The 26,550-nt window shown below is 44.8% G+C and overlaps 3 protein-coding genes across 14 annotated transcripts in view; 2 read left to right on the plus strand and 1 right to left on the minus strand.

Annotated features, from left to right (window-relative positions):
* Positions 1-1,037: 1,037 nt before the first annotated feature.
* C17H12orf43 (chromosome 17 C12orf43 homolog) lies at positions 1,038-7,798 on the minus strand. Its single transcript, XM_068654484.1, has 7 exons — positions 7,659-7,798; positions 4,700-5,656; positions 4,443-4,488; positions 3,579-3,677; positions 2,827-2,900; positions 2,424-2,514; positions 1,038-2,074 (listed from the first exon to the last, which is right to left on the minus strand). The coding sequence occupies exons 2-7, from the start codon at positions 4,923-4,925 to the stop codon at positions 1,726-1,728; spliced, it is 885 nt and encodes a 294-aa protein (XP_068510585.1). The 5' UTR covers positions 4,926-5,656; positions 7,659-7,798; the 3' UTR covers positions 1,038-1,725.
* A 242-nt stretch (positions 7,799-8,040) lies between these two features.
* On the plus strand, positions 8,041-21,545 carry RNF185 (ring finger protein 185). 10 transcript variants are annotated; one of them, XM_068654497.1, is made up of 10 exons: positions 8,069-8,179; positions 9,009-9,035; positions 10,101-10,214; positions 12,532-12,664; positions 13,343-13,574; positions 15,092-15,110; positions 15,756-15,868; positions 16,405-16,459; positions 18,276-18,393; positions 19,834-21,545. In XM_068654497.1, the coding sequence occupies exons 5-10, from the start codon at positions 13,393-13,395 to the stop codon at positions 19,929-19,931; spliced, it is 585 nt and encodes a 194-aa protein (XP_068510598.1). In that variant the 5' UTR covers positions 8,069-8,179; positions 9,009-9,035; positions 10,101-10,214; positions 12,532-12,664; positions 13,343-13,392; the 3' UTR covers positions 19,932-21,545. The 10 variants fall into 10 exon arrangements, with proteins under 10 accessions (XP_068510597.1, XP_068510594.1, XP_068510592.1 ...); XM_068654496.1 differs by lacking the exons at positions 9,009-9,035; positions 12,532-12,664 and adding an exon at positions 11,785-11,909 and having other exon boundaries at positions 8,041-8,179; XM_068654493.1 differs by lacking the exon at positions 9,009-9,035 and having other exon boundaries at positions 8,041-8,179.
* Positions 21,546-22,184: 639 nt separating this feature from the next.
* LIMK2 (LIM domain kinase 2) overlaps positions 22,185-26,550 on the plus strand; it is a 30,143-nt gene continuing 25,777 nt past the window's right edge. The window contains exons 1-2 of one of the 3 annotated variants that reach the window (XM_068654469.1): positions 22,185-22,311; positions 24,236-24,335. In XM_068654469.1, the coding sequence (XP_068510570.1) occupies positions 22,209-22,311; positions 24,236-24,335 (203 nt within the window). In that variant the 5' untranslated portion in view covers positions 22,185-22,208. Of the gene's footprint in view, positions 22,312-22,641; positions 23,269-24,235; positions 24,336-24,438; positions 24,727-26,550 lie in introns of those variants that run through there. The other 2 variants (XM_068654472.1, XM_068654471.1) reach the window with 2 other exon arrangements.

The following is a 26,550-nucleotide window of genomic DNA, read 5'->3' on the forward strand; positions in this document are numbered from 1 at the left end:
CATCTTCTCTATTTACTCTGAACCTTTGCATCACTGATACGTCGTTAGCCAGACACAAGAAAAGCCCCAATCAACATGCTTCTGCCACTGTGACAGGAACAGAGCTATTCATTCTGCTGTGAAAGGGACAGAACTCCTTGACAATAAAGTATGCCCAAGATTAATAACATTAAGATATAAGGAAGAATTAAAAACAAGAAAATGCCCAGCAGTGAACTCTTCAGATATCATATCTGGAAATTTCAATATTGCAGATGTCCATTAGAGTTTCTATTGTCAAGAGCTTCCTCTTGATACTGTCAAGCATCAGAAATTAGTGGCAGTAATTACATTCCCTGAGGAACTTTATCCTAGAATGGCTTCCTGGTTTCCTATGTGCATTACTTGCAAGTACATTGAGTCAGAAAAAGAGTCATCATAAAACAAGGCAAAAAATAATGTTTCAACCACTATATATTTGAAACCCCATGTGCTAGCTTCAGTATGCTGAAATTTTAACTGGCTATATTTTTTTGTCACATTCATTTTGTTTACAAGCCAATCTTCTAATCAGTCTCTCCATTTTCTGGATGCCAACTGTGTGTTCTTGAGTGAAATACAGCAAGGATTTTACAGTAGCAAAGCAAGCATCTTTGGTTTTCCCATGCTCAAAGAAAAAGAGTTCACTATTTTGACTTCTCTGGTCTGGCTTTTAGGTCCCCTGAATAAGGCCAATGAGTTAGTTACTAAAACCCAACAGTCTTAAAACCAGAAATGGAATATTTATCCAAATAACAGGCTGCTTCCTGAAATACTGGAGCTGAAATACCAAAAGATTAAGAACCATACTGAAAACTACTAAAGCCCACTGTAGTTCAGAGACAAAAGTCATAGTCAACCAAAATGAAGTCTGAAACACGGTGACTAAGATTTAAGTTCTTCCTGTAGCAGTTTCATAGCATTGACCACCAACTAACTGAAAAGCCATCTTCAGCTGTATTTCGCCTTGCTGAAGGAGACATTTGAATGCAACAAAACAAAAAAGCTGCCAAATTAAATAAGACTAACGGTGTAGTAGAATTTAATAAAAAATGCCATAGAAAACACATTTCAAAGGACACAACTTGAACAGAACTACCTATTTGTAACAATCCCAAAATAAGCTCACTGCACACCCTTTGTTTACAGTTGGAATCACCCTGAAGAGGTGCAGACTACAGAGGGATTAGTAACATGGCAGGTTTCAACAGCAGATCGTTATGATGATCACAAGGGAAAAAAAAAGGGGGGGGGGAGCTGACATCTGCCAGGGTGCTTTTGATATACAAGTCTGCCACAGGCCAGAGCTATTCTTAGTAGGCATCTAGGAGCAAGCAAAGAGGAGCCGATCACCTGTTGCCATGTAAACCAAATTCAATTCATCATACACTGTCTCCATGACACAAGACTTGGCTTCAGGACATGAAAGAACAGATCAGGAGGAACACAGCTATGGTTACATCCCTCTGCCACACTAGTCCGTGTGCAGTACTTAATCCCTTTGTGTTGGGTCTGCATAAGCAGCAGCACAGATAAACACTGCACTAGGACAATGTTCCCTTCCACGAGGGATGCCAACAACATAGGAAGTCACTTAGATTCTCAAGGCACTGAGCTTTTTGAACAAAGCTCCGCCAATTAGCAACTCTTAGTTTTTATTTCCTGCATTCTTCATCACAATCACCTGTCATTTGCAGAGCAAAACCTTCATTCACTTTTTTTCTTCTTCTTTTTCTTCTTCTTCACAGATCCTGGCAATGCTGCGTTCTCTGTATGATTGCTGTCTTGTCTCTTATGCAGCCCATTTGCAGACAACTGTGGCAAATCTTTGCTGACCTGGTCACACTCCACTGAGTCTATTAATTTCTTTTCAGTCTTGTTCTCCCCCTTAATTTTCTTTTTCTTCTTTTTCTTCTGGCTGTGCTCTACATAACCCTGACTTGAATTCTGGCTGGAATCCTGGGGCAGCACAGGAAAAGCGCTTTGCTTCAAAATGTCTGCAGCTGACACAGCAGCCTCCTGGTACCTTTGCCACTCTTGATCACTGTCCAGGTCACTGGAAAGGCAATAAAAGGGAAGGAAATTATGTTACATGCTTGCTTCAAATCAATCCAATGCACAGAGAACACAGTAATCTAAGACCAGAGCACCTGGTAGACATCCAGGGGCTCCAGGACTCCAGTACCCACAGTTAGCGTTTAAATAGTTTGTAACTCCCACAAAAGTTTCTAGTTCCCCAGTATTAAAAAAAGTAACAAAAGAAGTCTGCTATACTCAAATATCAGAGTCATATAAAACATATTGCTCAGGCTCTTCAGCTTCTTGTTCCCATGGGGGAATCATAGATGCTTCTGGAACGTGGATTAGAACAGCGTTTAGGAGTGAAGCAGCTGCCAGCACCTCACCTGGAGCTAGATGGCTGTCTCCTCCTTGAGGCTCGGCTACACTCTGATTTCTCACAGTCTCCCGGGACAGAGGAGGAGAAGAGGCGAAAACCTAAAATATGCATTTAGAAAGGAATTTTAGCCAAGATTAAAAAAAAAAAAAAAAGTGAGAGCAACTAACAGTAATCTCACTGCTGTTAATGGATAGCTACAGGGCTTAACAGAAATTATTTGGGACTAACAGTCTGTGAGGACTTAGGGCACAGCAATCAGAACATCGAAGTAACAGCCTCCCATGGTGCTAACAAAATCTGCTGTTGCAAGTGCTCTTTAGGCAGCTGGCACTGGACTGGATCCATCCCACCCGTCACCATTTAACTAACCAGATCACAAAACAGCCACGATGTCTGCATCTAGAACTCACCATCATCTCCACCGTCAGGCTGTTGCACATGAGTCTGTGAAGGTCCTGATGAATCCTTCAAGACAGTGATGAAACTAAACAGAAAACCCCAGTCAGATCTTAGACATTGAGATCTCAGTTTTGTACAAAAAATTAGCTAGAGTTGGGTGGGTGTTTCTAGGAAACAAGCTCAGAGGAAGATATTTTTTTTCCTTACTTTTCCCTCAGTATTTCAATTCTCTGCTTTCAAAGCAGACTATGCCTTCTCTCCTTAGCAACACATGCCACAAGAATGACTTAACATTTCTGAAAGGCTACGTTAAACTCCAGGAATTCTAGTTCTCAGGGCAATAGTTACACACATAATAAAGACAGCAGCAGCCCAGTCAGACGCACACTGCCAGCACAACCCTGAACAGAGTATGGCTTTAAGCCACAAAAACAAAGGGAAGATTCTTGTGCTGACCTTTAAATGACTAAAGTGCTAAGGCAGACAAATTCTGCTTTTTCCTCCCACCATACATTTACTGCGGAAGCAAATGGAGACTGGTGGTGCTGCAGAGGTAAGTCTTTAACAGGGGGAGACAAGAGATGGGCCAGGTTAGAATACTGGAAGTTTGCATTAAATACAGGATTGGAAGAAATGAGAACAGAAACAGCTTCCCCTGCGTATCCAGGTTACGCTCTGATCTGGAATTTTTTACTTTTAGCAAACAAAAGCATCTCTGTACTTTACCCATAGAACAAGCTTTTTTACTATCGCATGCCAATACCTGTCTAGCATTGCCCCCAGTTTCTTTGCAACATGTGCTCTGAACTCCGGCGTGGTCTGCAGCTCATTTCCATCCTCATCATGACCATTCACCTCACGCCTGTTTAAAATAAAAATAGAAACGGGTTATCTCTTCCAAGGGCAATAACATCCGGTGTTCTCACCCAAACAGGAGATAAGGGACCGTAAAGTTTCCCACTCTGTAAGAACTAATTTATGCTTTGTTGCTAGACAAGACTGCTAAGAAAGGTGGAAAATAGCTCAACAGTGACAGTTCAGCTCCCAAGAGTGAACTTCATGTTATTTAGCTCTGACAGTTAGTAATTCAATGATTTTGTAGTTGAAATGGCCTACAAAATAGCCTATAAATTGCCTAACAAAACAAACAAATGATGTCAGGATATCCCTTCTCTGCTATGTGCTTCCTGTGTACATTGATACAATTCATGTAAATCTTGTCCCATGAGAAAGGATTTTATGAAGTTGCCTGGCTGACAGCTTTCAAAACTGAGCCTGCAGAAATGCTGCAAATGTAGATAGCCCAACATCACCTCCATTGCAAGGCTCCTAACTTTTCCAGCTTACAAATGATTGGCTTTGCAATTGCAATATTTTAAATATGTCTTTCTACATAAAACCCTCTATTTTAAACTTTATTAAGTTGTTAAAAGTAAATATTAATTCCTTAATAGGACATTTCTGACAACTTGAACTAATGCTTTAACTGTCAGCACTCATTTGTTTCCAAGTGGCTCCACGAATGGAAGCGCCACGAGGTGCTTTATTAACGGTAAGTAGCACAAACACAACATAGTTTAGGTTTTTCTCCACAGAAACACAACTCTGAAACAAGAAGCACAAATACCTTAGGCTCGGCTGCGCAGACTGTAACCGATCTTTTTTAAAGCCACCTGGCAAAGGAAGAAGTAAAGCTACGTGAGAAGGAAACCCGCGGCCAGCGCCTCTTTACCCCTCCTCCAGACACAGGGGCTGGAGAAACCCCTCGGGAGGGCAGAGGGAAGCCTCCCACCGCCCCGGCCGGGGCAGACCCTTAAGCTCGCCGCCACCCTGGGCGCCGCCGCCGCGCCGGGTGAGCGTAGCCCGGCCTCCGCCAGCCCTCACCGCCCCGCGGCTCCGCTCCCACGGCCGCCTGCTTGGCGCAGTCCCAGGCCGCCTCCCGGAACCGCGCCGCCACCTCGCCGCCGCTGTCTGAGTCCGAATCCGAGTCCGGGCCCGAGCCACCCCTGGGCGCCGCCATCTTGAGGCTGCTCCGGCCGCGGGGCACGCTGGGGGCTGTAGTCCTGGGGGCTGTAGGCCTGCCGCGCCGCACCTGCCGGCCGCGGGGCATGCTGGGGGCTGTAGTCCTGCAGGGCGCTGCCCGACAAGATGGCGGCGGCAGGCACCTCGCCTCTCCAAAGCCCTTCCCCCGGGAAACAAAGCTCTGAGGCTGCAACTTCACGGCTTCAGAGCTGCTGAACCAGGGCACCCAAAGGGAAGGGTGTGATGGACTGGCGTCCTTATGTGCTGGCAAGCACAGAAACCTTCTACCATTAAGCACCTGGTAGGACAGCACCTGTCTGCTGTAGGAATTTACCTTTCAAAAGCAGGTCAGAGAAGGTACTAGGTGTGCAAGGTTCATTAAGATAAATTTCATTAAGATAAGGCAAAAACATCTCATCTCTTTAGTAAAAGATAAGTGAAAAACATCTGAGATGTGGGAGAGGAGACGTGCATCTCCTCTGCCTGCGCCTTTCACAGCCACTTCATCCACAAACACGGAATGACAAATTCCACCTGACCTGCACGAAGGCATCAAATTGTTAACTCACAAAACCCAAAGGCTGCCCGGCAGCTGTTCTGTTCAGTGCTTTCCCAGCTTGGCTTGGTGGCTCTCTCATCCCAGCCCAGCAGTACTCCTTGTGGCGATTTCTTTCTAGCTGTTACAGACACTGGGATTCCTCTCACAGACTGTAACACTATTTCAGCTTGATTATTTTGCTTCACAGATGTCAAAGCACCAGATGCTTCAAAGTATGTTTTACTCAGGCAGATCAGGCAGAGTTCGGTGTGCTTATGGGCCTGGTTTTTGAAATGTGTCAGTTCCCAGAGACAAAAGTACAGGGGGAAAAAACAGATGGAAGCATGTCACATAACAGAAAGAGCTGTATGGTTTCCCACCTTTCTGGTGAGACAGAAAAGTGAAATGAGCAGGACGTCTTGCAAACTGCTCCTCTGGTTGGACAAGGCAAAAAACTCCAAAACAGAAACCCTTGCATGGAAATTTCAAGGAAGGAATAATATTCCCAAATGTAGTTTAATACTGAATTAAGATACCATTAGGTTGAAACTACAACTAAAACAAAGAGTTGATGAGAAAAATGCTGATGGGAAGTTCTGTGTCTTTGATTCTTGATATATGCATGACCTTCACAACTATGAGAATGTTTGTGCATAGCACAGATACACAGTGCCATAACCATTGTTTGAGTCTTGTGACTTAGATCATGAAAAAGTGAATACATCAAATTAATTTATTCTCATGCACGCCATGAGAATGAACTGGCAACCAGGCTACAGTTTTTTTTTCCCTACCTCTAACCAATTACTGACTACCAGCTACATTGAAAAACAATACACATAACACCTTTAGAATATACATAAACATTAATGGTATTTATATCCCTATTGTGCAAGTGATATTTAGCTGACTTCTTAGTTTCATCAAGGAAAGTATTCCCTTGCATCGTTTATTATTGCCATTCAATTTAATTCCTTCACCAGTGGGAGTAAATCTGGGTTTACCTACTGTTTTAAATAAGATTAATCGGACAGGAACAGCCTTCTCTGTAAACAAGCTTAACATTTACAGTCTCTTCTTGTAGACCGTCCTTTCCACTCACCCAATCTTATTCACTGTCTATCTCTGGATATTTTCAATTTTAAAAAGAAAATACTCACTAGGAGTGGAACAAGGGTACTGTAAACATGGCATTATAGAAATGCATAATTATATTCCATTTTTTCTGAGACATAAAGTAAAGTATTAAAATGAACACTGGGCATTGTAAGTATTCCCTGGCTATGTCGTCTACAGCAGTAACTGTGTTTCTTTACAAATTGCTTTTGTTATCATAAGATATCCGAACAATACAGGCTATTCTTAGCATTGCTCTTACTTCCATGATTAAAACAGCAGAGGAAAAAAAAATCCTCTATTAATACTGAAATTCCTGTGACTGTAGACATACGCGGTGACTAGTCTAAGGTGGTCCAAATTTCAGAAGCTCGTCCTTGTTTTAACCAGCATCTGGAGGACACCATTTATACCTCTGGGGCCTCGTTAACTTCTCAGTAATCTGATATTACACTGAGATGCTGAAGTTTTGCTTACATGCTGAAGTTGTGCCAAGCCATGCTGCTTTACTGTCTTGGTGAAAATGAGTAAGCTTGTCTCATTAGAGAAATTTTCACACAGTAAATACACTGCTAGTGTGGGTAGTGGAGCTTCACAATGTGTGTCCTAGGACATAACCACTATAATTTTCAGATACTATCTCCATTTGCACCCCAGCTACAAATTTCCCAGTGCAATCCATCACCATGCACGGCAGTTCCAGCAGGGCTGCTGGATGACTGCGCTGTCATGGGTTTTGCCAAGCCTACGTGCTACTGTAAAGTGTACGAAGGCTCAGGACATCTGTTTTTATACTGCTGAACACTTCCCAGCTGGCACGTTCAAAACCACACAAGACCTGTATAGTCACAGGCCATCTCTGTCAGCGGACAAGCCTCAGGCAATATCCTTGGTCTCTTTCTGAAAGGCTCCCTTGGCACTAATCCCCACTTGTTCCCTTGTAAGGCTCACTTCTAGCAGGAGACCTTAGCTCAGGATTCACCCATTTTCTATCAGGTAGAACAAGCAGCACTTCCAAGCTCACAATCTCAGCGTCCTCGGAACTGGTGGGTATGCTCACAGCAGGACCGAAGCCCTCTGGTGGTGTCACCTTGGCTCTGACAACTCTTTCAGACACTAGGCCCCCTCCTCTCCCTCCTCTAAAGCACCTCAGAGCTGTGTAAATACCTTTATAAAGCTCTTTGTTCCCATCCCGGATGTGCTCCTCTGCTCAGATCCTAGCACTGCACACATCTGAATAATGCTTCCCCTCAAATCCGCCTCCTTCCTTTCTCTCCTCACCGGTCCAAACGCTGGATGCGGCTGACGACCTGCACTTCTCGCTCTTTTCAGAAGCGGACAGCTGGACGCTGCCCCCGCAGGCTGCCGAGCTGCAATCAAAGCAGAGCAAAACGTCAGAGCAGAAAGCCGACAGGGAGCCGTGGCGGCTGAGCCCGGGCAGAACGCGGCCCCGCTGATGTGAGACAGGCCCGGGGGAGCTGGGGGAGGCCGGGCAGGCGGCACCAACCGCCCCCTGCCCCGGGGGAGCCCCGGGGGAGCCCCGTGCGGGCGGAACGCGGCCCCGGGGCCCGGCGGGGAGGGGAGGCCGGGCCGGTCCCTTCCGCCGGGGCCGGGCTTCCGGGCGGTCAGGTGACGGCGGCCGCTGGCAGGGGAGCGGCTCCGCGGCTCGGGGGAGCGGCGGGACCCCGGTGAGCGTGGGCCGGGGGCGGAGGGGGCGCGGGGAGGTGCGGGAAGGAGAGCCGGGGGCGGCCCGGAGGGGCCGGGCACGGGCAGCGCCGGGAGGCCGGGGCCGCTCCGCCCGCTTTCAACGAGCGGGGCGGGGGCTCCGGGGGGCTCCGGGGGATAGGGGCAGCCCCGGTGGCGGTGCCGGGGCGCTGCGGGGCAGCCCCGGCGGTGGTCCCGGCGGCCTGCCGTGTGCCGGCCCCGCTGCCTGACCTCCGGCCCTTGCTGCCGCCGTGGCGGTGTGCTGGGCCCGGGGCCACCCGGCGGCGTTTTCTGGCGAAATTCCCGTGCTGGGCGGCTTCCCGAGCCTCCCCGGCCGAGCCGAACCCCTCCTGCTCCTCCTCCTCCTCCTCCTCCTGCTGCTGCTGCGAGGGGCGCCTGGCGCTGGGCAGGGTGCGGGGCGGCCGCAGGGACCCGAGCCACTTCGGGTGCCGGGCTGGGAGCTGCCTGGCACCCCTCGAACCCAGTTTTAGTGGGTTTCTGTTTTTTTTTTTTTTTTTTTTTTTTTTTCTCCACATCGTGATGTTAACGTGGTTAGCCCACGGAGCACTTAATGTTTTACATAACACTCCAAACCAGGAAAATGCTGGGGCAGTATTACCCAACTGGTTATATCAGTTTGCTTTTTCTCGCTCTTTTTTTTTTTTTTTTTTTTTTCCTCCTGTAGACTTTGTGAGGTAAGAGGATAAAATCTTTGTTTAAGGATTTGTACAATGTTTTCTTGCAGTCTATATTACGCTCCTAGGGAATGGTTAAAGAAAGAGGATTATTGTAGTCACTTCCTTTTTTTGACAGCGTGTGACAGTGGCTGGCATTTGTGAGGTACGTTGAATCCTCGGAGCTGCCAAAAGCGCCTTTCAGCTGGGCTCTTACCCTGGAAGCAGCGACTAACCCAGACCTGTGCTGCAGAATCCCAATTAACGAAATGAGGCCAAGCAAGGGCACATTGGTTTGTAAGGCAAACGGCTGCTCTTGAAAGATCAAGTGATCACACAAAGTTGTATGTTGGGAGCACTTTGTGGCAGTACTAAAAAGCAGCTACGTGATGCTGGCCAGCTTCCAGGAAGTGAAAAGATGAAGTTGCAGAAAATGTTTCTGAGGAGTTAAAATGTAACGTATTTGGTGGACAGAGTAAAAAGGTAGTGAGAGATAAATGGGTATTTAATGATTAACTGTGGGACAGACATGTACTTGTTAACATCTATCTTAAAGTTACTGTCAAGAAGTAAATGTACTTTCTTCCAGGCACTGCCAGCGATTACTAGCTAAGATTATCTGTTACTTCTACTTGAAGTCCAGACAACTGTAATAGGTTAAGAATGAGATTGTTGTTACACTTATGAGTAGGAGGTATTTATACAAACTCTGAGCAATACTTTTTAGATTTAGCTAGGATTTCTAATGTTAATATTCCTTGTATGCAATTTATAGTGTATCTAAAAATGCCATTATCATTGTGGTAATAAGAAAAATAAGCTGACATTTTCTTTTCCATTTGAACAGCAAGAAGTTCAGAAACTAAATCAGAACTTCTTTCAGAAAGGAACTACAGTTGGGACTGTTTCAGTAATTCCAGACAAAATAAGAGCCATTGGCAAAGAAATATGGAAAAGTGTCTTTCTAGTGGAATTTGAAAACTAACTAGGCACCTCTTATTTCATTGTTATGCATTAGACATTGCAAAAAGAAAGAAATTCTAGGTTTTATAAATAACCTAGCCAGAGTCCTATCTCTTCACTGGATATTTTTCTTATGGCTCATGAAAGAAGATTAAAAAGTAAATACTTCAAACATTCTAATATTGTAGTGCTGTGAACATATTCTACAACTGTTTCACACTGATGACATCAGCTTCTAATTTACGTTCTCTCTCTGTGTCTTTCTCAGGTTGAATTATTGTTCACCTGCTCTGTTTCCAATGGAATTTTTTGTATGCTTTAACTTATGGTGAAGACTCTCCCAGTCTGTCTTGAACAGTTTTTCTTGTATTTTTAGAGACAGGTCAGTGTATTTTGGCAAATATAGTCACTTTTACTTTGCTGAGTCCAGAAATATGATCTTTTACTCTGTCTATTGTGCTTACATTTTCCTGGTGTGCAGTTTCTCCCACTAGATTTACAGATTAGTTTTTAAAGTATTTGAGTAAAATTTCTTTCTTATTGCCTGTTAGTGAGATTTATATTAGCACACAGACCTTACCTGTTTCCCATGTTTAATTCTTTCACGGAGCAGCTCCCAGCTGTCAGGAAACATTCAGGTCCCAGTGTGCCACCTGTTTCTTGGAGGTCTGCTTTCACCAGCTCTGTTCAGCCACACATACTCTTTACACAGCTCTGTGGGATTCATGCAGGATCCCTAAACATGTAACTTTCCTTACACATCTTCTTTGACTTCCACCAGACTTTGCCAGTTTAGGAAGACTATTGAGGATGTTTTTTTTTGTTTCTTAACCACTCATCTATTGCCACTCATGGTCTCCTGATGTAGTCAATGTCAGCGATTCAGTCACTTTCAGAGCAGCCTGTTGGGATATCACAGAGGTGATGATTAAAATGCTAATTAAAAGCCATTTATACTAGTTGTTTATTTCAAAGATACTATTTTCCTATAAATATCTAGAGAGCAAAGAAATAAAGAAAAAGAGAAAAGTTTTGAGTGCTTGTAGTTAAGTAACAGCTGATTTTTGTATCTTTTCATTTGTTTTGTTTGCAACTCATCATGCCTGTAGTGTTAATTTGGACACCTGATCAAGGGCAAAGGTTTAGCAAACTGCACTGGCATCTGTCCAGTCAGTCCTCTCTAAATTCTATTAACTTAGCTCCTAAAGTTTTAAGATAGGCCAGTGCACTCAATCTTCCTCCTGAGCTCTCTGTTGAACAGCAAATAGGGTCTGCTTGGCCTGCTCTGTTTGTTTGCCTCCACCCCCCCCACCCACCCCCAATTTTGTCTTGGAGTTTAAGTGGCTGAAGTGCTATTTCAACAATTTTGAGCTTGTCCTACATCTGGAACAAGTTGAATTTGCAGCTGAGCTTCTGCTTTAGGATTCACAGACAACACTCGCAAGTGACACGATACACAATTATCAAATGTACATTTTAGTCATTGGATGCTGTTTCATGCTTGCATCTCTGTAAATGTCCAGCGTGCTTTGCAGATCAACAGCCACGGACAGCGCTTGCTATGGACCTAGTTATGTTAAGCCATATTCCACAGAGAAGAATAAAGGATTGTGAAGGCTTTCCAGAATAACATTGTTCATTTTTATTGTTACATTTTGATACATTTTTGATATTTTAAATTGTTTAAATCCTAATAGGTCATTAGGCCCATTCAGCCGATGGAGAAAGAATTAAGAGAGGATTCCAGTACAAAGTAAAAATGACCTTCCGGGAGAGTAGATTCAGTGCCTGTCACGTTATATCATTTTAATCTTTCTTCTGTCTCAGCCACCTTTATTCCATTGCATTAATTATACTTCTGTGGATTTCTCTATCATGCGTCTTCATAAGTTGCTGATTTCTTTTCATTTTTCATAGTTACTGAAGGCTGTTTTTTTTTTTTTTTGGTTTAGTTTTCTAAACAGGTGTTCGTGAAGATAAAGTGTTTTTTTAATGATTCTTCATATTTCTGGGGTTAAATATATGAAATTTGATTTGGAGAAAAGAACTTTGCTTCCCGCATTGGATTTAGGGACATGTAAATTAATTTATTTGCCTCCTGCACATGTTTACCTTATGTTATATGGTTAGATACGAGAGCCAAGCATCTCTTGTACCTGTTCCATAAAATGATGCCAGCTTTTTTTACAATGTGTTGTAGTTTCCTTAACTCCCTAAAACTAAGGAGACTTAGTTTCCTTAATGTTGATATTAATTTCCAGCACACTTGTATTGGTCTGAGCTGATAAGCTTTCAAACATCGCTGAAGAAGATAGGTTGATGCTACTAAAGATTCTGGTAGTAAGGATGTGTGAAAACTCAGCTTGTTTAGCGCGTAGTTTGTGGGCTGGCAGCGTTTCCATCTGCCTTGAACTAACATGAATTTTAATCTTGTACAATGAACTACCTTGCTGCTGAGTGTAAATGAGGTCATAGTGTGAAATGCTAAGAGTCAGCAGTGTTGAAAGCAGTGTATGTTGAAGTACAGCATCTGTGAATACTGAGCTGCCCTTCTGGGACACTGTGTGAAATGATGTAACTGAGTGAAAAGCTCTACAGAAATAAATTTCATCTCTCTTGCTGTAACTTAGTATCATTGCTGCAGTACTTCTGTGACGCTCAAGTACGATGCTTTACTCGATGTTTTCTTGCCCGCACAGTTGGATTATATTTTATGAAAAAGCTTTTGAGAATAACAGCTAGAGATGCTGAGGTTTTATTTTGCTCCCCCACACCTGTGTTTCAGCACTGCTACAAAGACAGAACACTGAGGAAGCTTTTAAAGCTTGTGGGGTAAGTTTGCAAGTAAATCAGCTTCTGAAAAATTTAGGGTGGGCTTTTCACATGCTTAACTGCACTTGCAAAAGGTTCAGATAGTCACCTGGTTATTTCTCTCAACCTTTTCTAGATACTCATATCCCTGCAACAGCAGCATGATAACGGATTTATAAAAAGCACAGTGGATTTTTTTAAACATTTTTGTTTTGGTTAAATAATTTTTGTAACTGCTTAAACTGTCTCTAGTTCCTATATTTAAGTCTTGAAATAGTAAAAGTGTTTCTGGAAATGTAAATGTCTTCTTCTGAATCTCAGAGTTTCAAGTACTATGGAATTTGTGTATCGAGGAATTAGACTGGAGAGGTTGTTGCTGCTGAAATAAGTTATCGTCGTATTTATCAAAGAAGATCATGAGAGTTGAAAGCATGTCAGCAGCACATTTAAGCTTAGCACTTAGAAATGTTTGATAGTTTGAAAGTATGACTAGGTGAGCTCATCTTTCTCACAGCAAGTGGTGTTAAAAGCCAGGTTGTACTAAAGGGCGAAGTTATCTCTTGGATATGTAACTAAAACCATCAACAGGAGGATTCAGGTGCTTCTTAGGTAAATCACTGCCAGTTTGTAAAAGGTCAAGAATACAATGCTGTAATGCCAATAATGTGTGTGTTTTTTTTTTCCCTTTCTCATTTTTAGGATTCCAACAGGAAAATTTTCTTGATCTTGTATCTGTGCAGCTCCTCAGGATGGCAAGTAAAGGACCCACAACTTCCACATCAACAAAGAGCTCCAGTACTGGAGGGACCAGTGGCAGCAGTAGCAGTAATGGTGCTGGGGAAAATACGAATCAGGACAACACTTTTGAATGTAACATCTGTTTAGACACTGCCAAGGATGCAGTTATCAGCTTGTGTGGACATCTCTTCTGGTAAGTACTCCAAGTCCCCACAGATAAACCAGATCACCATGCACCTCTATGATCATGTAAAAGCATATTTTTCTTTTTTCTTTCTTTTTTTTTTTTTTTAATAATTCTAAATGTCAAATAAAAACCTGTTTGTCTTAAGCTGAATAAGGACCATGTCTTTGGGTTAGAAGCAGTTTGCATCTTAAACCTTCTGGATTATTTTGTAAAAGCAAACAAACGAGGAAACCTCCTTAGACAGTTCAATGTTGATTAGTTGTGTGTGTTGTTTAATCAGTGCTGCCTGGTCCAGCATAGTTATCTTGTTCCTATCTAAATTCTTTCTAACCTGTGCATACCTAAAACTACATCTGAAAGCAGTTATTTTTTTATTCTTAAAAAACATGCTTTTACATGTGATCTAATTCTCTTTACCCATGGTATGCAGTTGTAATTACTAAATTTTCAGTTCTTTGATTTGATTTGGTTATGTATTGCACGAGTATGTTAAGCATGTCACATTTATTTAAGTAGCTTGGTCAATCCTTATGTAGGATTGACATGTCCAAATGTGTTGGGTTTTTTGTTTGGTTTATAGTGGAAGCTAAATTGTGCTTATTAATAAGGAGGCCTAAAAGAGCACTTCTATCTGCTAGTATATGTAACATCTAAAGGTACGGGTTTTTAATTTAAAGGAGATAGAAAATCACATGATGATGACATAGAAGGTATTGCAATAATTTTATCTTAATATCGCAAAAGGATTTGAAAAACTGGAACTGTAAAAAGTAACACTTATCTTGTTCAAATAATGTTGGAAAGACTGTTTTGAGAGCAGATGGCTATTCAGCATTTTTATCTTGTAGTTTTCTTGTTTGCCTTCAATGTTGAGTTGCCACATTAATTTAACCTTAGGAGTAGTACTGTGTAATGGAGATTTCTCTGTCTTGAGAAACCTGGTCTGATCTCACAGCTGACCCTGTCCTAAGCAACAGACTGCACTAGAGGCTGCCTGAGATCTGTCCCTTCCAGCCTGAATTATCCCATAATTCTATGAATGTGCCCAGTGTTTTAGCTAAATGTCTCTTGCATGACTTCTGGTAAGGTCCTGGAGTCTCATTACTGGAATTTTTCTAATTTGCATATTAGCTCAGGGATATCTTCCATGGGATCAGTAGGGAAAATCCACAGTAAACACCAGAAGATTAATTGTATCTCTCTAAAGAGTCCCCCTCTGTATGGGGCTTTGGTATAGATGAAGATGCAGGAATCAAAGGCAATATGGAGAGAATCATGTTAGCAACATAGTTAGATTGCATAACCTGAAAGGACCAGTGGAGATCAGGCTTGGGCTGTGCTTTCAAAAATTGTTTTAATGGGAGGTTATGGAACTGGCCCAGCTGGATTCCAGGGTTCTGTTGTCTGTAAGCTGTGCTATCCATGGTACACTTCATATGTTTGTCAGATCGAGTTGCCAGTAACTAATTCTGTTTTTCCCTTTTTTCTTCTCTGTGAACAAATTGTCCTGGGAATGCTCACAGTTGGCCTTGTTTACACCAGGTAAGACAGGTTTCCTTTTACTCCGTCTTTCATCAGCTCCAATGACTCAATAAAGCCCTTGGTTCTCTGGAGTATCCCCCTATTCAAATGTGCTTCTCTCCAGGGCAACTGCAGCGTGCTAATGCAACTTCATGCGCAACAATTTGCAATCGAGTCTTTTAGAAAAAAGAAAACTTAGATTCTATTCTGCTTACCTCTGACTTTTCATGTTATTAACCACTGGACATTTGTGGTTTTGTTAGGAGAATTACTGTAGACTGTTTACAGAAGTGTAGTTCACAGGCTTAAATGCTAAGTGCACTTGTTGCATATGTAGTGTTGCACATTGTGGTACCATTATAAGAAAGGAAGATGACAGGAAGGTACCTGTGCTAGCCTTTGGCCTGTGAGGGACTGTTGGTACTGTTTATTTCATAACATTTTCTCCAGTGCCATTCTGAATCTGTATGCACCAGCAAATAGATCATGGCAGATAGGCAAACTGCCAACACTTCAAGAGTACTTGGCATTTAGTATAATGTTTTCCACTGTGGCTTTCTGAGAAGTTGCTAAATCTCTCTGCCTGGATGCAAGTTAGGTTTGCATGTTGTTGTTTCCATGGTCTTTTACTAGTTTTCTCATAATTTCCTTCTGTTCTTTTTTAAGTGGCTAGAAACCAGGCCGAACAGACAAGTATGCCCTGTGTGCAAAGCAGGAATCAGTCGAGATAAAGTTATTCCTCTGTACGGAAGAGGCAGCACTGGACAACAGGACCCCAGGTAATGAACCCAAATACAACTATTTGTGTGAAAACTACCAGGGTTTAAGGTAAAACTACTGAAGTGTTTGATTCACAATGTGAGATACGTTGCCAAAAGATGGACAGAACATTCAACTCTGCCAAATATTTCTGGCCTTTTCAGGGCTCGGGTCTACAGACCTTACTTCTTGTTCAACTGGCAATTTGTTTTAATTTGAATTGAGTGTTAATTATCAGTTATAAATGGTAGGTTGCATGGAATTATGTTATCTGACTGGAGAAGCTTATATCAAATGTTCATGGCCTTCACTGGTCCTCAGTTTCCAGCCTTTGCAATGGAATATTTTATTACTCAGAAGTGCAATATCTTAGGTTAAGGATGTGATCCTGAAAGTTCATGTAGCCAGTTGGTCTAGTTGGTCACACACTACCTCCAGCTTTGCTGCAGTATGGCCCTGTGAGAGTGTGCTCCATGTTTGTTCTTATTAGTCAGGCTATTGCAGATACTGTTGTCATGCATCTTTGCACTTGAGCTAATTCCACAACTTCCTGCAGAGAGAAAACTCCGCCACGACCCCAAGGACAGAGACCTGAACCAGAGAACAGAGGGGTAAGTGGGGAAAAAAAAAAGACTTTGAGCAATCAGGTTGTTTTTACTGAGGTGATATTTTTCATCTTGGAGGACACAGTGTGTGCATAAAGTCCTGTATGAGGGTCCTGCAGAGATCACCAGAGGTTGTTAGTGAGTAACTGACAGCTGCAATGTGGCAGAAAATTCCATTCGCGTAGTACTCTTTAGCGTCCTAAAGAATGGACTAAGTTCAATTGCACTTGAAGTGGGATCTGTGGTTTGTTGAGGAGATTGCAGAGTGAACTTAAACAGCAGCTGGCATATGGTGAAGACATAGGAGTGAGGCAGTAGGACAGACCACAGTGTTTTCTAGCATGATGACAGTGACCTGATGAAACAATTGCCTATTTCCGTGTAACTCAGCCTAGGGTCCTCAGAGAGCATGTACCTCACGATTCAAGCAAACAACTCCGCTGGGTGTGATTAAGGAACATCTTAGTTGTTCTCTCTCACCAGGGAGTTGCTTTCTTATTAAATCATTTGCTGTGCTTGGTTCGACTTTTTTGCTGGTGCTGCAGGAAGTCAGTAGAGTCTGGTATGAAGACAGCAGTAGCAATGCTGCTTTCTTATTTCCTACAAAGGTAGGACTTGCCATGCAAGGTACTTTGCTGTCCCTTTTAGATAGTGACAGAACACTTGACAAGAGTTGTGGTCAAGACTTAACTCATCAAATCTTATCATCAATCTCATCAAATACTTATCAGCCCAGAAATGTCTAGCTTTTATTATATGAGTGAAATCCTAATGGTTCTCCACTGTTTGAAAAAACACTCTGGCCTATCATCTCCAGAATTGAAATCACTGTTTTAATTCTGAAACCAGAGGACGGGTTTCCAGATTATAAAAGATAAAACTGTGAGTTGTCCAGTTGTCAAACACGACATAACTACTTGGATTCGTATACAGTTGGTTCCCAAATAATACACCACTTTTATACAGCAGGATTCATCTTAATTCAGAACACTTACCTTTTGATTTGACATGGAATTTTAGTCTGGAGCTTCTGGGATCAATGTTGTTGCACTGTAAATCTTCCTTTTTATTTATTTTTTTCCCCTCTTTTATCCACATCTTGCATTCCTGTCCCAGATGACTTTATATGGCATCTCAGTTAGAACCTTGGTGTGGCGGTGTGTTTTGTTTTGTTTTTTTGATACTGTTCTTATTTACAATGATCTTTGCATCCCACTTGCATTTTTTTTTTACATAATGTTTAGACGATGCACGTGTATCAGAAAAATCAATGCAGTTTATTTTTCACAATATCTTTCTTATAGCTATATGATTAATAGCTATTAATACAGAATTATTGATAGAGTTTTAAAATGTTTCAAAAAGAATTGGTAATGTTGATTTTTTGATACATTGATGCATATATCAGACCTGTGCGGTGTCAAGAGTTGGACTTGGTGATCCTTAAGGGTCCCTTCCAACTCAGGATATTCTATGATTCTATGATTCTATATATACACATTATACTGTTTTAAATTGAGAAATTATAGAAACACTTCTGCTACTTTGCAGCCGTCAAGCAAGAAGTGTGATTCCTACTTCTCATCTTCTCAAACTCTTAGGTGCCTCTGGCAAGTTTGCTACTGTGTAAAACACTTTACCCATGAGAACTTGGGAAGTATTTAACAATAGCGGAAGACTGAAAGTTGCCAGGCTGCATGATACCCCTTCAGCCTTAAGAAAGCCAGTGAGAGGGAACATCTGCACTTCTGTAAAATATTTTGAAATAGGCTTTAAATTATTTGTACCTTTTTCTCCTCTTCCATTGTTTTGTTCTCTGCAGGGATTCCAGGGCTTTGGGTTTGGGGATGGTGGCTTCCAAATGTCATTCGGAATTGGGGCATTTCCCTTTGGTATATTTGCCACAGCGTTCAACATAAACGATGGGCGACCTCCTCCAGGTACTGTGCATCCTATCTTCTCAGAGGGTCCTATCACAAACAGATTTTTTACAAACTCCTTCATAACTTGGACAAATAGCCTGTTAAATGACAAACATTAATGGTAAAGTAAATCAGTACTGTATAGAGAAACAGAGGATGAGGGGAAAATGCCCAGTGGAGAAAGGCAGTTTATTTCTTACATGTTTTGTATGAGGGCCTATATAACAAGCAAGTTGTCACTTCTGTATGATTTGCTGGATGCCCAGTTGAGAGGCTAGAATGAGGGAGCGACAGTGACGCTGGTGACTTTCCCCTTTAATTCTGAAAAATGAGGCAAGTTGGACTTGAGTTTCTAGTAAAAAAGAGTCCATAGAGGTGTATGGAGGAGTGTTTTGAAATACATAAAAGGTGAAAATGAAAAAAATTAAACTGGTGCTTTTAGCCACAACAGAATGAAAGCGAAGATTGATCCTTTTTTCAGAAACTTACTTCAGAGACAGTCAGCTGTATTCCACAAGAAATAAATTTATGGTGAAATTACTTCACTGTTTTTAATTAAGGAAAAACAGCCAATTATTTCAACTAGTGTTGCCTCTCTAAAAATTAAGTAATCCCTAGAAACCCCCCTCCCCATCTGGGCTGTAGACAAACTGAGTCTACCTGTTTTGAAAGAGAAAACCTACTGCCCAGGGTTTTCTGGACTTTCTCTGTGAAAGGTTCTGCCTGGCAGATTTTCCATGTGCCATACGACCCAGGAATAGTAAGAACTGGCAGCACATTCTTCATGTGACACCTGTGTTGTATGTCAGTCAGATGAACTTGCCTATTAACTGCACTTCACTCTCCACTGAAAATTTGTGTGGAGATGTGACAGAGCAAAGAAACATGAATGTATGTATGCTGCTGTAACAGCCATTGTTTCACAAACCCCTTTATCTGCTTTTCATCTGTGGTCTCAGTTCAGCAGTTCCAGAAAGGCACGTCTTGAGCTTTAAGCTTGTGTGCTTCTCCTTAGTTCTCTTAGTCAAGCGTACACATGCAGCCTTGTTTTACTGTTTGCTTATTCAGAGAGATTTCACCTCAAGAGGAAGGAGCGCTCAGGCAGAGGTGGTAAGGCTCCTTAGGAGGGAGACACCTGGCAGCAGTGAAGTTAGCTCAGCGCTGTCCCCAGAAGTTCTCAGCACAGCCCTGTGCATACTCGAGCACATGGAGTGGCCTGCTCCTATTAGTCACGAGTAGGCTTTACCGCAGATCCTGCTCCAGGGAGCTCATGCTTATCTTCCTTTTGGTTTTCTATCACGGCTGGCCAATCTAAGAGTAGGAAATACTGACAGCAACAGTTTTTCAGCAGAGGGATTCCTTGCCTATTTGTCCATTTATGGATGTAGGATATGCAGAATACACAATATCCTGAAGAAGAGGAAGGTGCTGAACTGTTTTTTACTTCCTGTTTTCCAGCTGTTCCAGGGACTCCTCAATATGTGGATGAGCAGTTCCTATCCCGCCTCTTCCTGTTTGTGGCTCTGGTGATAATGTTCTGGCTGTTGATTGCATAAATCTCTTCCATTATTCTCTATATTCATGGCCGACAAGGCCATTGAAACAGTTACAAACTGCATCCCCATTCTCATTTTAAACCTCTTGGTGTCTGGTTCCATAGCTAACCATGGGTTTCAGAAATCGGTGGTACCACAGCACAGTGAAGAATCTCGCATTTTGCACCAGAGTTGGAAATTAAACATTGGTTAAAAAGTGTATTTCAGCTCAGCTGTCTTGTACAACAGATTCCTGCCACAAACCATGGGCCTAGCTTTGAGCTCTGCCCTTAAAAGAGTGCTGCTCTGAAATCCTGTGCCAAGCAGTTATAGCAGGTTCATGTGAAAGACAGTTGCCTCAAGGTAGGCTGGACAGGTAAGGAGAAACTTCTGCAGCGTGAACAGCATCTCGTGCTTGGCAAATGTGACGGATCTGCCAGAGCTGTGGGTGTTATTCGTTGTCTTCACATCAACATCCGGCCGCCTTCAGGAAATCATCTGCAGCACTGCTGGGAATCCTTGGGCACAGCACATGATGCAAATGGAACCAGCCGTGGAGACTGGTTTCTCTTCTTGCCGTTTTTTCCCAGAGTGATGGAAAACTCCTGCCTGAAGCAGCTCAAGTGGCTGTTAGAAGGGATACAAATTTATGCTGCAATTTTTTTAAAGCCTGAATTTTCTGGAGCCAGACACTGGAAGATTCTCTGGTGAAGCCGGGTGGGGAGGCCGAACAGTATGACATAGCTGTCTGCCTCCCCCAGCCCCGCTCCCTACTGACAAAACAGTGTTGTCTTCCTTGGTTCTGTGCAGTGGCTGTTGGCTGCACTTATGGATAATCCCCTCACAACCTTGCCACCGTAGCTACGTTTCTTTTCCCCAGGGCTGTGAGACTTTCTACGCAAGGTCATGTACTCCAAATAAAATCCTGTGACAGACCTGAGACCAGCTTGTATGGGGAGAGGAGCAAGGGCCATCTTTAAGTGAGCTTTGAGCTTAAGTGTGTCAAACTGTAAAATTATACAGGAGGAAAAATGAGATACTGCCTCTGCTGGCACGTGCCACAGTAGGGAACGTTTGGAAGAGCTTCTCTCTGCACCTGTGTACAGCTACAACATGCCACAACAGAATGGCTCCTGTGCGAGAGTCCCTGCAGTATCTACCAAAGATATTCATTTGAAGTGCTGGAGAAGACCACAACCGCTTCTGTGATGAGGGGAAAATATTTCAGAAGGTGAGCACTCTGTAGCCTCTTCGGAATCCTGTTGGGTATACAGCTTTAAAAAGTATTCCTGATGTATTTGTATAGATTCCTTCAGAACAGCAGATACGATGGATTTCCTAACAAGATGAACAATTTTGATATTTCTCTGACGAGGCAATTCCATGTCTTTCTTTTACTGTTTTTAGATTGTTTTGATTCAGATCACCCATAGTCATAATGATTTCCTGCAAGGTGAATATTGTGACTTCCCTCACAACAGACATACGACTTACAAAACAGATCAACTCAGAGAAAGTCTGTTTCAATAGTTAGACTTTTTTCTCATGTGTATGGATAAGTTATGTGTATGGGCAGGGCACTTTGATTAATTGTTGTAGAAGCATATTTATGTAACTATAAAATGTTTACTTTGAGCAGCGTGTCAGAGGATGCCTGATGTTTAACTTCCCAGCCTCCACACTTCCACCTGGCAGGTCCAAGCCTGAGAAGCAGTGGCAGTTGTGTCACGGCCTGTCAGGCTTAGGCCTGCCTTCCCCTGGCTGAGCGTATCGCTCACCTGAAACCAGCCCCAGTGCGGGTTCAATGTCTGTCCTACAGCACCTCCAGACCCTTACCTTGCCCTGCATGAGGTTCTCAAGCGCATGGAACCTCACCTCACCTCCACGGGGTGCTGAGAGGACGAGGAGCGGGGGCAGGCCGGAGATTGCCTCACTCACAGCCGCTGCGGGCGCGGGGCAGCAGCCCTGGCGCTGCGGGGAGCTGGGGGCAGCCTCCTGCGGGACCGCGGGCACCTAACGGGGGCAGAGGGGCTGCACCGCCCCTGCTAGGCCGCGGGGTTATGGAAGCGGCGGGGTGACTGAAGCGGGCGCGGTGCCGGTGCCGCCACAGCCGCCGCCGGCCCCCGCCGCGCTCCCTTCGCGCCCCGGCCCCGCTCTGCGCCTCAGGGCCCGCACGGTGGGCGGGCCTTACAGCGTGGCCGCGCCGCGATTGGTCCCCGCCGCGTTCAGCGCCACGCTGCGGCGCGGCGGATTGGCTCGCAGCCGTGAGGTGGGCGGAGCGCCTATTGGCTTGCGGCGATGGGCGGGAGGCGGGGCTCCAATCGGGGCGTGTCCCTCAGGCGGCCCCGCCCCTCCCGCCCCGCCCCGCGAGGCCGCCGGGCGGTGATGGAGGCGCCGCCAGGTGAGGCCCGGCCCGGCCCGGCCCGGGGGCGCCGCTGGGCGGGGGCGGGGGCGCCGCGGGGCTCGGAGGGCGTTGGGCGGGCGGGTCCCGCTCCGGGCGGGCTCATCCCGGGGCTGCTCCGGGCTCCGCCGCCGTCAGCAGCGGCTGGATGCGGGCCCGCCGGAGGGGCCCGGCTGCGGGCAGCAGGGGCAGGGCTGGGGCCGGGCTGGGGCCGGGCAGGGGGCGGCCTCCGCCGGTTGCGGGCGGGCGCTGAGGGGCTGGCGGGGGGCGCCCGGAGGGGCTCGGTTGCCACCGGAGGAGGGGGGGGGGGCTCGGTTCTGCCTGGGCGCTTGTGCGGATCCGCTTGGGTCCCGGCTCCGCTCCGCTCCGCGCTCTCCCGGCTGCTGTCACCCCCCGAGGTGACGCCCCGCTCCTCCAGGCCGTGGTGGCTGTGGTGCTGTGCGCTGCCGGGCAGGTTCTGCTCGCTTTCATTAACCGGTCGCAGTCCCCTCGCCTCGTGCTGTTGCCCTGCTGAACGTGTGACCTCGTGGTTGTCCCTTTGAATCGTATCTACCAGTGACATTCTCCACATCTAAACCGTGAAGCTAAAGAGAGACTGGGGGCTAAGGAAATCATCCTCCCTGCAAGTGAGAGGCACGCTTCCGAATGCTGAGCTGTTAATCCAATGCATCTTCCTTCAGCATCGCACAACTGGCTGAGAGATGTCTGGAGAGTGAGAGGGAGCTTGTCAGGAGCAGCCATTTGATGTCAGGAGAGGAGCTGTCGTATGTTTCGGGGTGAAGTTGCAGGAGGAAGCAGGCTGCATCTGACCGCATGCTGTTAGCAGGTTCACCCTGCCACAAGATTTTGGTAATCGCCACTGACCTCAGAGAGAAACGTGTCCCCTTCAGTGAAGGAAGGGGCGATCGCCTGAGCAACTGCTGAGTTCTAACGTTCTTTAGAAACTGGAAGTCAGTGGTTAGTGGTTTTCCTCCTCTAAGCAGGCTTTCCTTGTGCAACTTAACTGCAAGTCAGCTTTCGGTAGCATGAAGAAACAGGTTTGAGACGCACCCAGCTCCGTGGCGGGTTCTTTGCACCATCCTGTGCCCATCCAGATCCTTGACTCTTGAAGATGCTCAAACAGCTGCCTGGATTTTGGATAGCATTTATCTGTGTGCCAAATGCTCTTTGTGCAAGGGTCTTCCTGCTGCTTTTTCCTTGCTTGTATGCATCCTAGATGTCTCTGGGGCTTTATGGCAGTTCTCTCAGAACGTATTTTAACTTTCTGGCTACTCACAATGCTTTTGGAAGGGACAATAGGCCAGTAGCATCTACCCCTCTTCCTAAGTCTGGCTCTAGCGTGACATTGCTTGTACAGCCCCTACAGGAATATCCATTCGAGTGTGTAATTCCTTCCTGGTAGTCAAGTTGTACTCTGCTGAGTAGAGTTTTTCTTCCCTTTCTTTCTTTTCTGGGAAATCCAATTAATTATACAAGTGAGTGAAAATCTTAGGTGCTGAGTCAGTGGCACAGGGGAAACGGTAACGCGGCTTCCTGGTATAGCATGATTCTCTGTAGGAGCTGTCACACTGGGACAATAAGTTCCTGAAATCTCTGCTCTAAAGAGCAACGCAGCTGTAACCGAGCCATTTTCTGTGAAAAGTGATATTGCTTTCCTCTGCAGAATATGAAGGAGCACATGGTGATGTTAGGTCTGAGGGGAAAAAGTCCATATAGATGTTAGGGTTCAGATTGGGACCTCCACTCTCTGGGGCTGAAAAATGCCAGGTATTGGCTTATCGCTGTGTGTGTGTGTGTGTGTGTGTGTGTGAAGCCTTTAATGTCAGCTATGTAATTTCTGGTTGTTATTATTAGGGATGCAGCAATGCTTGAGTTCTCCTTGATGTGAAATGGTTGCTGTATGTCACCTTATTTCTGCACACAGGTGAAGAAGTCTGGAGATGCCTAGGATGCGGGGACAGCATCGCTGCTGGTCAGCGCCTCTACAGGACTGTTAATGAAGCTTGGCATATCTCCTGTTTCCGGTAGGTAACATTTTAGCCTTTTTAAACTCTCCTGGGACTGTTCAGCTGGCTCAAAGCGTTAACAGGAGGTTAGTTTAGAGGCAATATCTTGCCATCACCTCTGTGTCTGACCTGTTCTGGAGCCTCCTGCAGAAAATGCACGCTGCGAGTCGCAGCCGTACCTCAGTGCCTGCAGCAGCCCTTTGGAACTGACCTTCAGCTCTAACAGTCGGCTGCTGCTGGCAAAGCATCGCCACGCTGACGTAAACACGTACGGGAACACAGATAAAGTACACATGAAAGCTCTGATTTCCTGGCGGTAGCAGAAGCCATGGGTTGCACATTTGTCTTCAGCTGCATTCCGGAGTAGTGCCTGGGCAATCTGGATAGCCTGCCGCTGCTTCCACATGTGGTAGGTGCAAGGGCGATAGCAGGGTGCTGGGGAAAAAAGCTGCTGATCTGGGGGAGGGAGCTCTTGCCTTCTGCTTCGTCTCCCCGTCTGACTGCTAAGCCATGCAAACTTGCCAGAAATGTTTTCGATAACGTTGGACACTTGGTCAGCAAGGACAAAAAAGGCTCTCTGGCATGCTCTGCATCCTGGCAGCAGGAGTAATGCCTCCTGTGGGTGTTTCATAAATACTCCGTCGATTTCTCTTGCTCCAGAATCCCATTTCTGAAAGGGTTTATATTTTGGAGAGGGGTGGGGTACCTGCAGCTTCTACTGGCTTCTGTGTAGGGGTACCTGTGGCTTGAATCTGGAGAGGCTGATGTTTTGGACCCTGTCAAAGCGTGGCTTTGGAGGAATGGTTGCTGTGCCAGCACAGGCATTTACTGTCCTTTTGTGGTTTCTTGTTGGTTTTGGTTGTTGTTGTTAGTTGGTTGTTGTTTAATTTTAAAAAGATTGATGAAGTATTGCGGTTATTGGTGCATTTAAAAGAAAAAAAAAAAAAGCATATCTGGCTGCCAGAGCAATGCTAGCTCTGACTTGGAAAATGCAGTTAGTTAGAATGACTTGTTAATCACAGTCACTGTTTTAAATCACTGCAAATCCCCGTCTCTTTGGTTTCTATGGGTTTGAGTATTCCTGTTCAGCTATGTTGAGTCAGCTTCTCTGAACCCTGTTTTTCTCTCCTCTCTAACAAGCCGGTGTCCTGTTATTAAACTTCCCGAAATTCTCCCAGTTAGCCAAATTCGAATCTGTGTGTGCCAGTAAGTCTGTCTGTCTTCCTTTTTCTTTGACTATTTCTGATGTAGGTCTTGATTTGTGAATGTCTGGGTGCTTCTTGTTGTGGAGGTGGATTAACAGCTGAGCTGGAGGCAAATCGTGCCCTCAGGGAACCTTACAGAGAATTTTATATTGTAGTTTATATTGTAAAATGAAAGGGTTTTTTCCCCTCTTCGTACAAGTGACGATGCCAGCTTTTCTCCTGAGCTAAGTAGTAGCTTTCTGTGTTTGCTCTGTGCTTTTGGCTAGCTCCAGCACCCAGCTAAGCTGCCATGCTGAGTGAACAATTGGAACCTGCACTAAAGGAAGCTGCCCTTCCCTTTTTCCTAGTTCCAGGCTAGGACTGTACATGAAAACAGATCCCGGTTTGCTCTCTGTTCTCCCTTCTCTTCTGTTATCCCCCCAGCCATGCTGGGCTGCAGTCTTGTGCTTCATATCCCAAAGCCAAACTTTTAAAAAGCCTCTAATGGTAGGAGCCTTTGGCAGCTAGTAGCTGTGAGTTCCGGCAGCTCTTGTGGAGTGTTTTTTACAGTCTTCCTGTGGATTAGCTGAGTCTCTGGCCTGGCACATAATTTCTCTAATGCCGATTGGCACCGCTCCAGGCTCGTTAGCTCTGTTTATTCTTGGTCAGGCTAGGCTGCTGATCATGCTTGGCACTGGCAGTAGCTGACGTACATGCGTGTCTCTGAGGATTTAAGTTTTTTGTCACTTCCCTCCTTCCTCAAACTGCATGTGCAGGAGCTTTGTCTCTGAAACCTGCGTTTACTCTGCTCTGGCTGGAGGGCCAAGCAAATCCCAATTTGTGTAGCTTGAATATTTTCAATTGTTCCTGGGCTAGCTGATCTTTAGGCTTGATGGGTTAGATCTGGCTGAGGACGTTTTTGGATGTTTCTGTCACAATGTCTGTTGTGAATTAACTCTGAATGTACTTTTTTGCCCCTGAATTCTGTTGAGATAGCAGTTGCTTTCAAAGGTCGTTGTTGTTTCACTGGTACACAGTTCCACTGGATT

Source organism: Anas acuta, chromosome 17, assembly GCF_963932015.1.
Source record: "Anas acuta chromosome 17, bAnaAcu1.1, whole genome shotgun sequence".
Classification (NCBI taxonomy): domain Eukaryota; kingdom Metazoa; phylum Chordata; class Aves; order Anseriformes; family Anatidae; genus Anas; species Anas acuta.

Excerpts from the sequence above, each read along its gene's own strand:
- C17H12orf43 (XM_068654484.1), bottom strand. The coding sequence starts at position 4,925 with ATGCCCCGCGGCCGGCAGGTGCGGCGCGGCAGGCCTACAGCCCCCAGG. Across the intron at positions 3,678-4,442 it reads TCTGCGCAGCCGAGCCTAAG|GCGTGAGGTGAATGGTCATG; the intron begins GTATTTGTGCTT and ends TATTTTAAACAG. Across the intron at positions 2,075-2,423 it reads AGACAGCCATCTAGCTCCAG|TGACCTGGACAGTGATCAAG; the intron begins GTGAGGTGCTGG and ends TTGCCTTTCCAG.
- RNF185 (XM_068654496.1), top strand. The coding sequence starts at position 13,393 with ATGGCAAGTAAAGGACCCACAACTTCCACATCAACAAAGAGCTCCAGT. Across the intron at positions 15,869-16,404 it reads ACTGGACAACAGGACCCCAG|AGAGAAAACTCCGCCACGAC; the intron begins GTAATGAACCCA and ends AACTTCCTGCAG. Across the intron at positions 18,394-19,833 it reads CGATGGGCGACCTCCTCCAG|CTGTTCCAGGGACTCCTCAA; the intron begins GTACTGTGCATC and ends CCTGTTTTCCAG.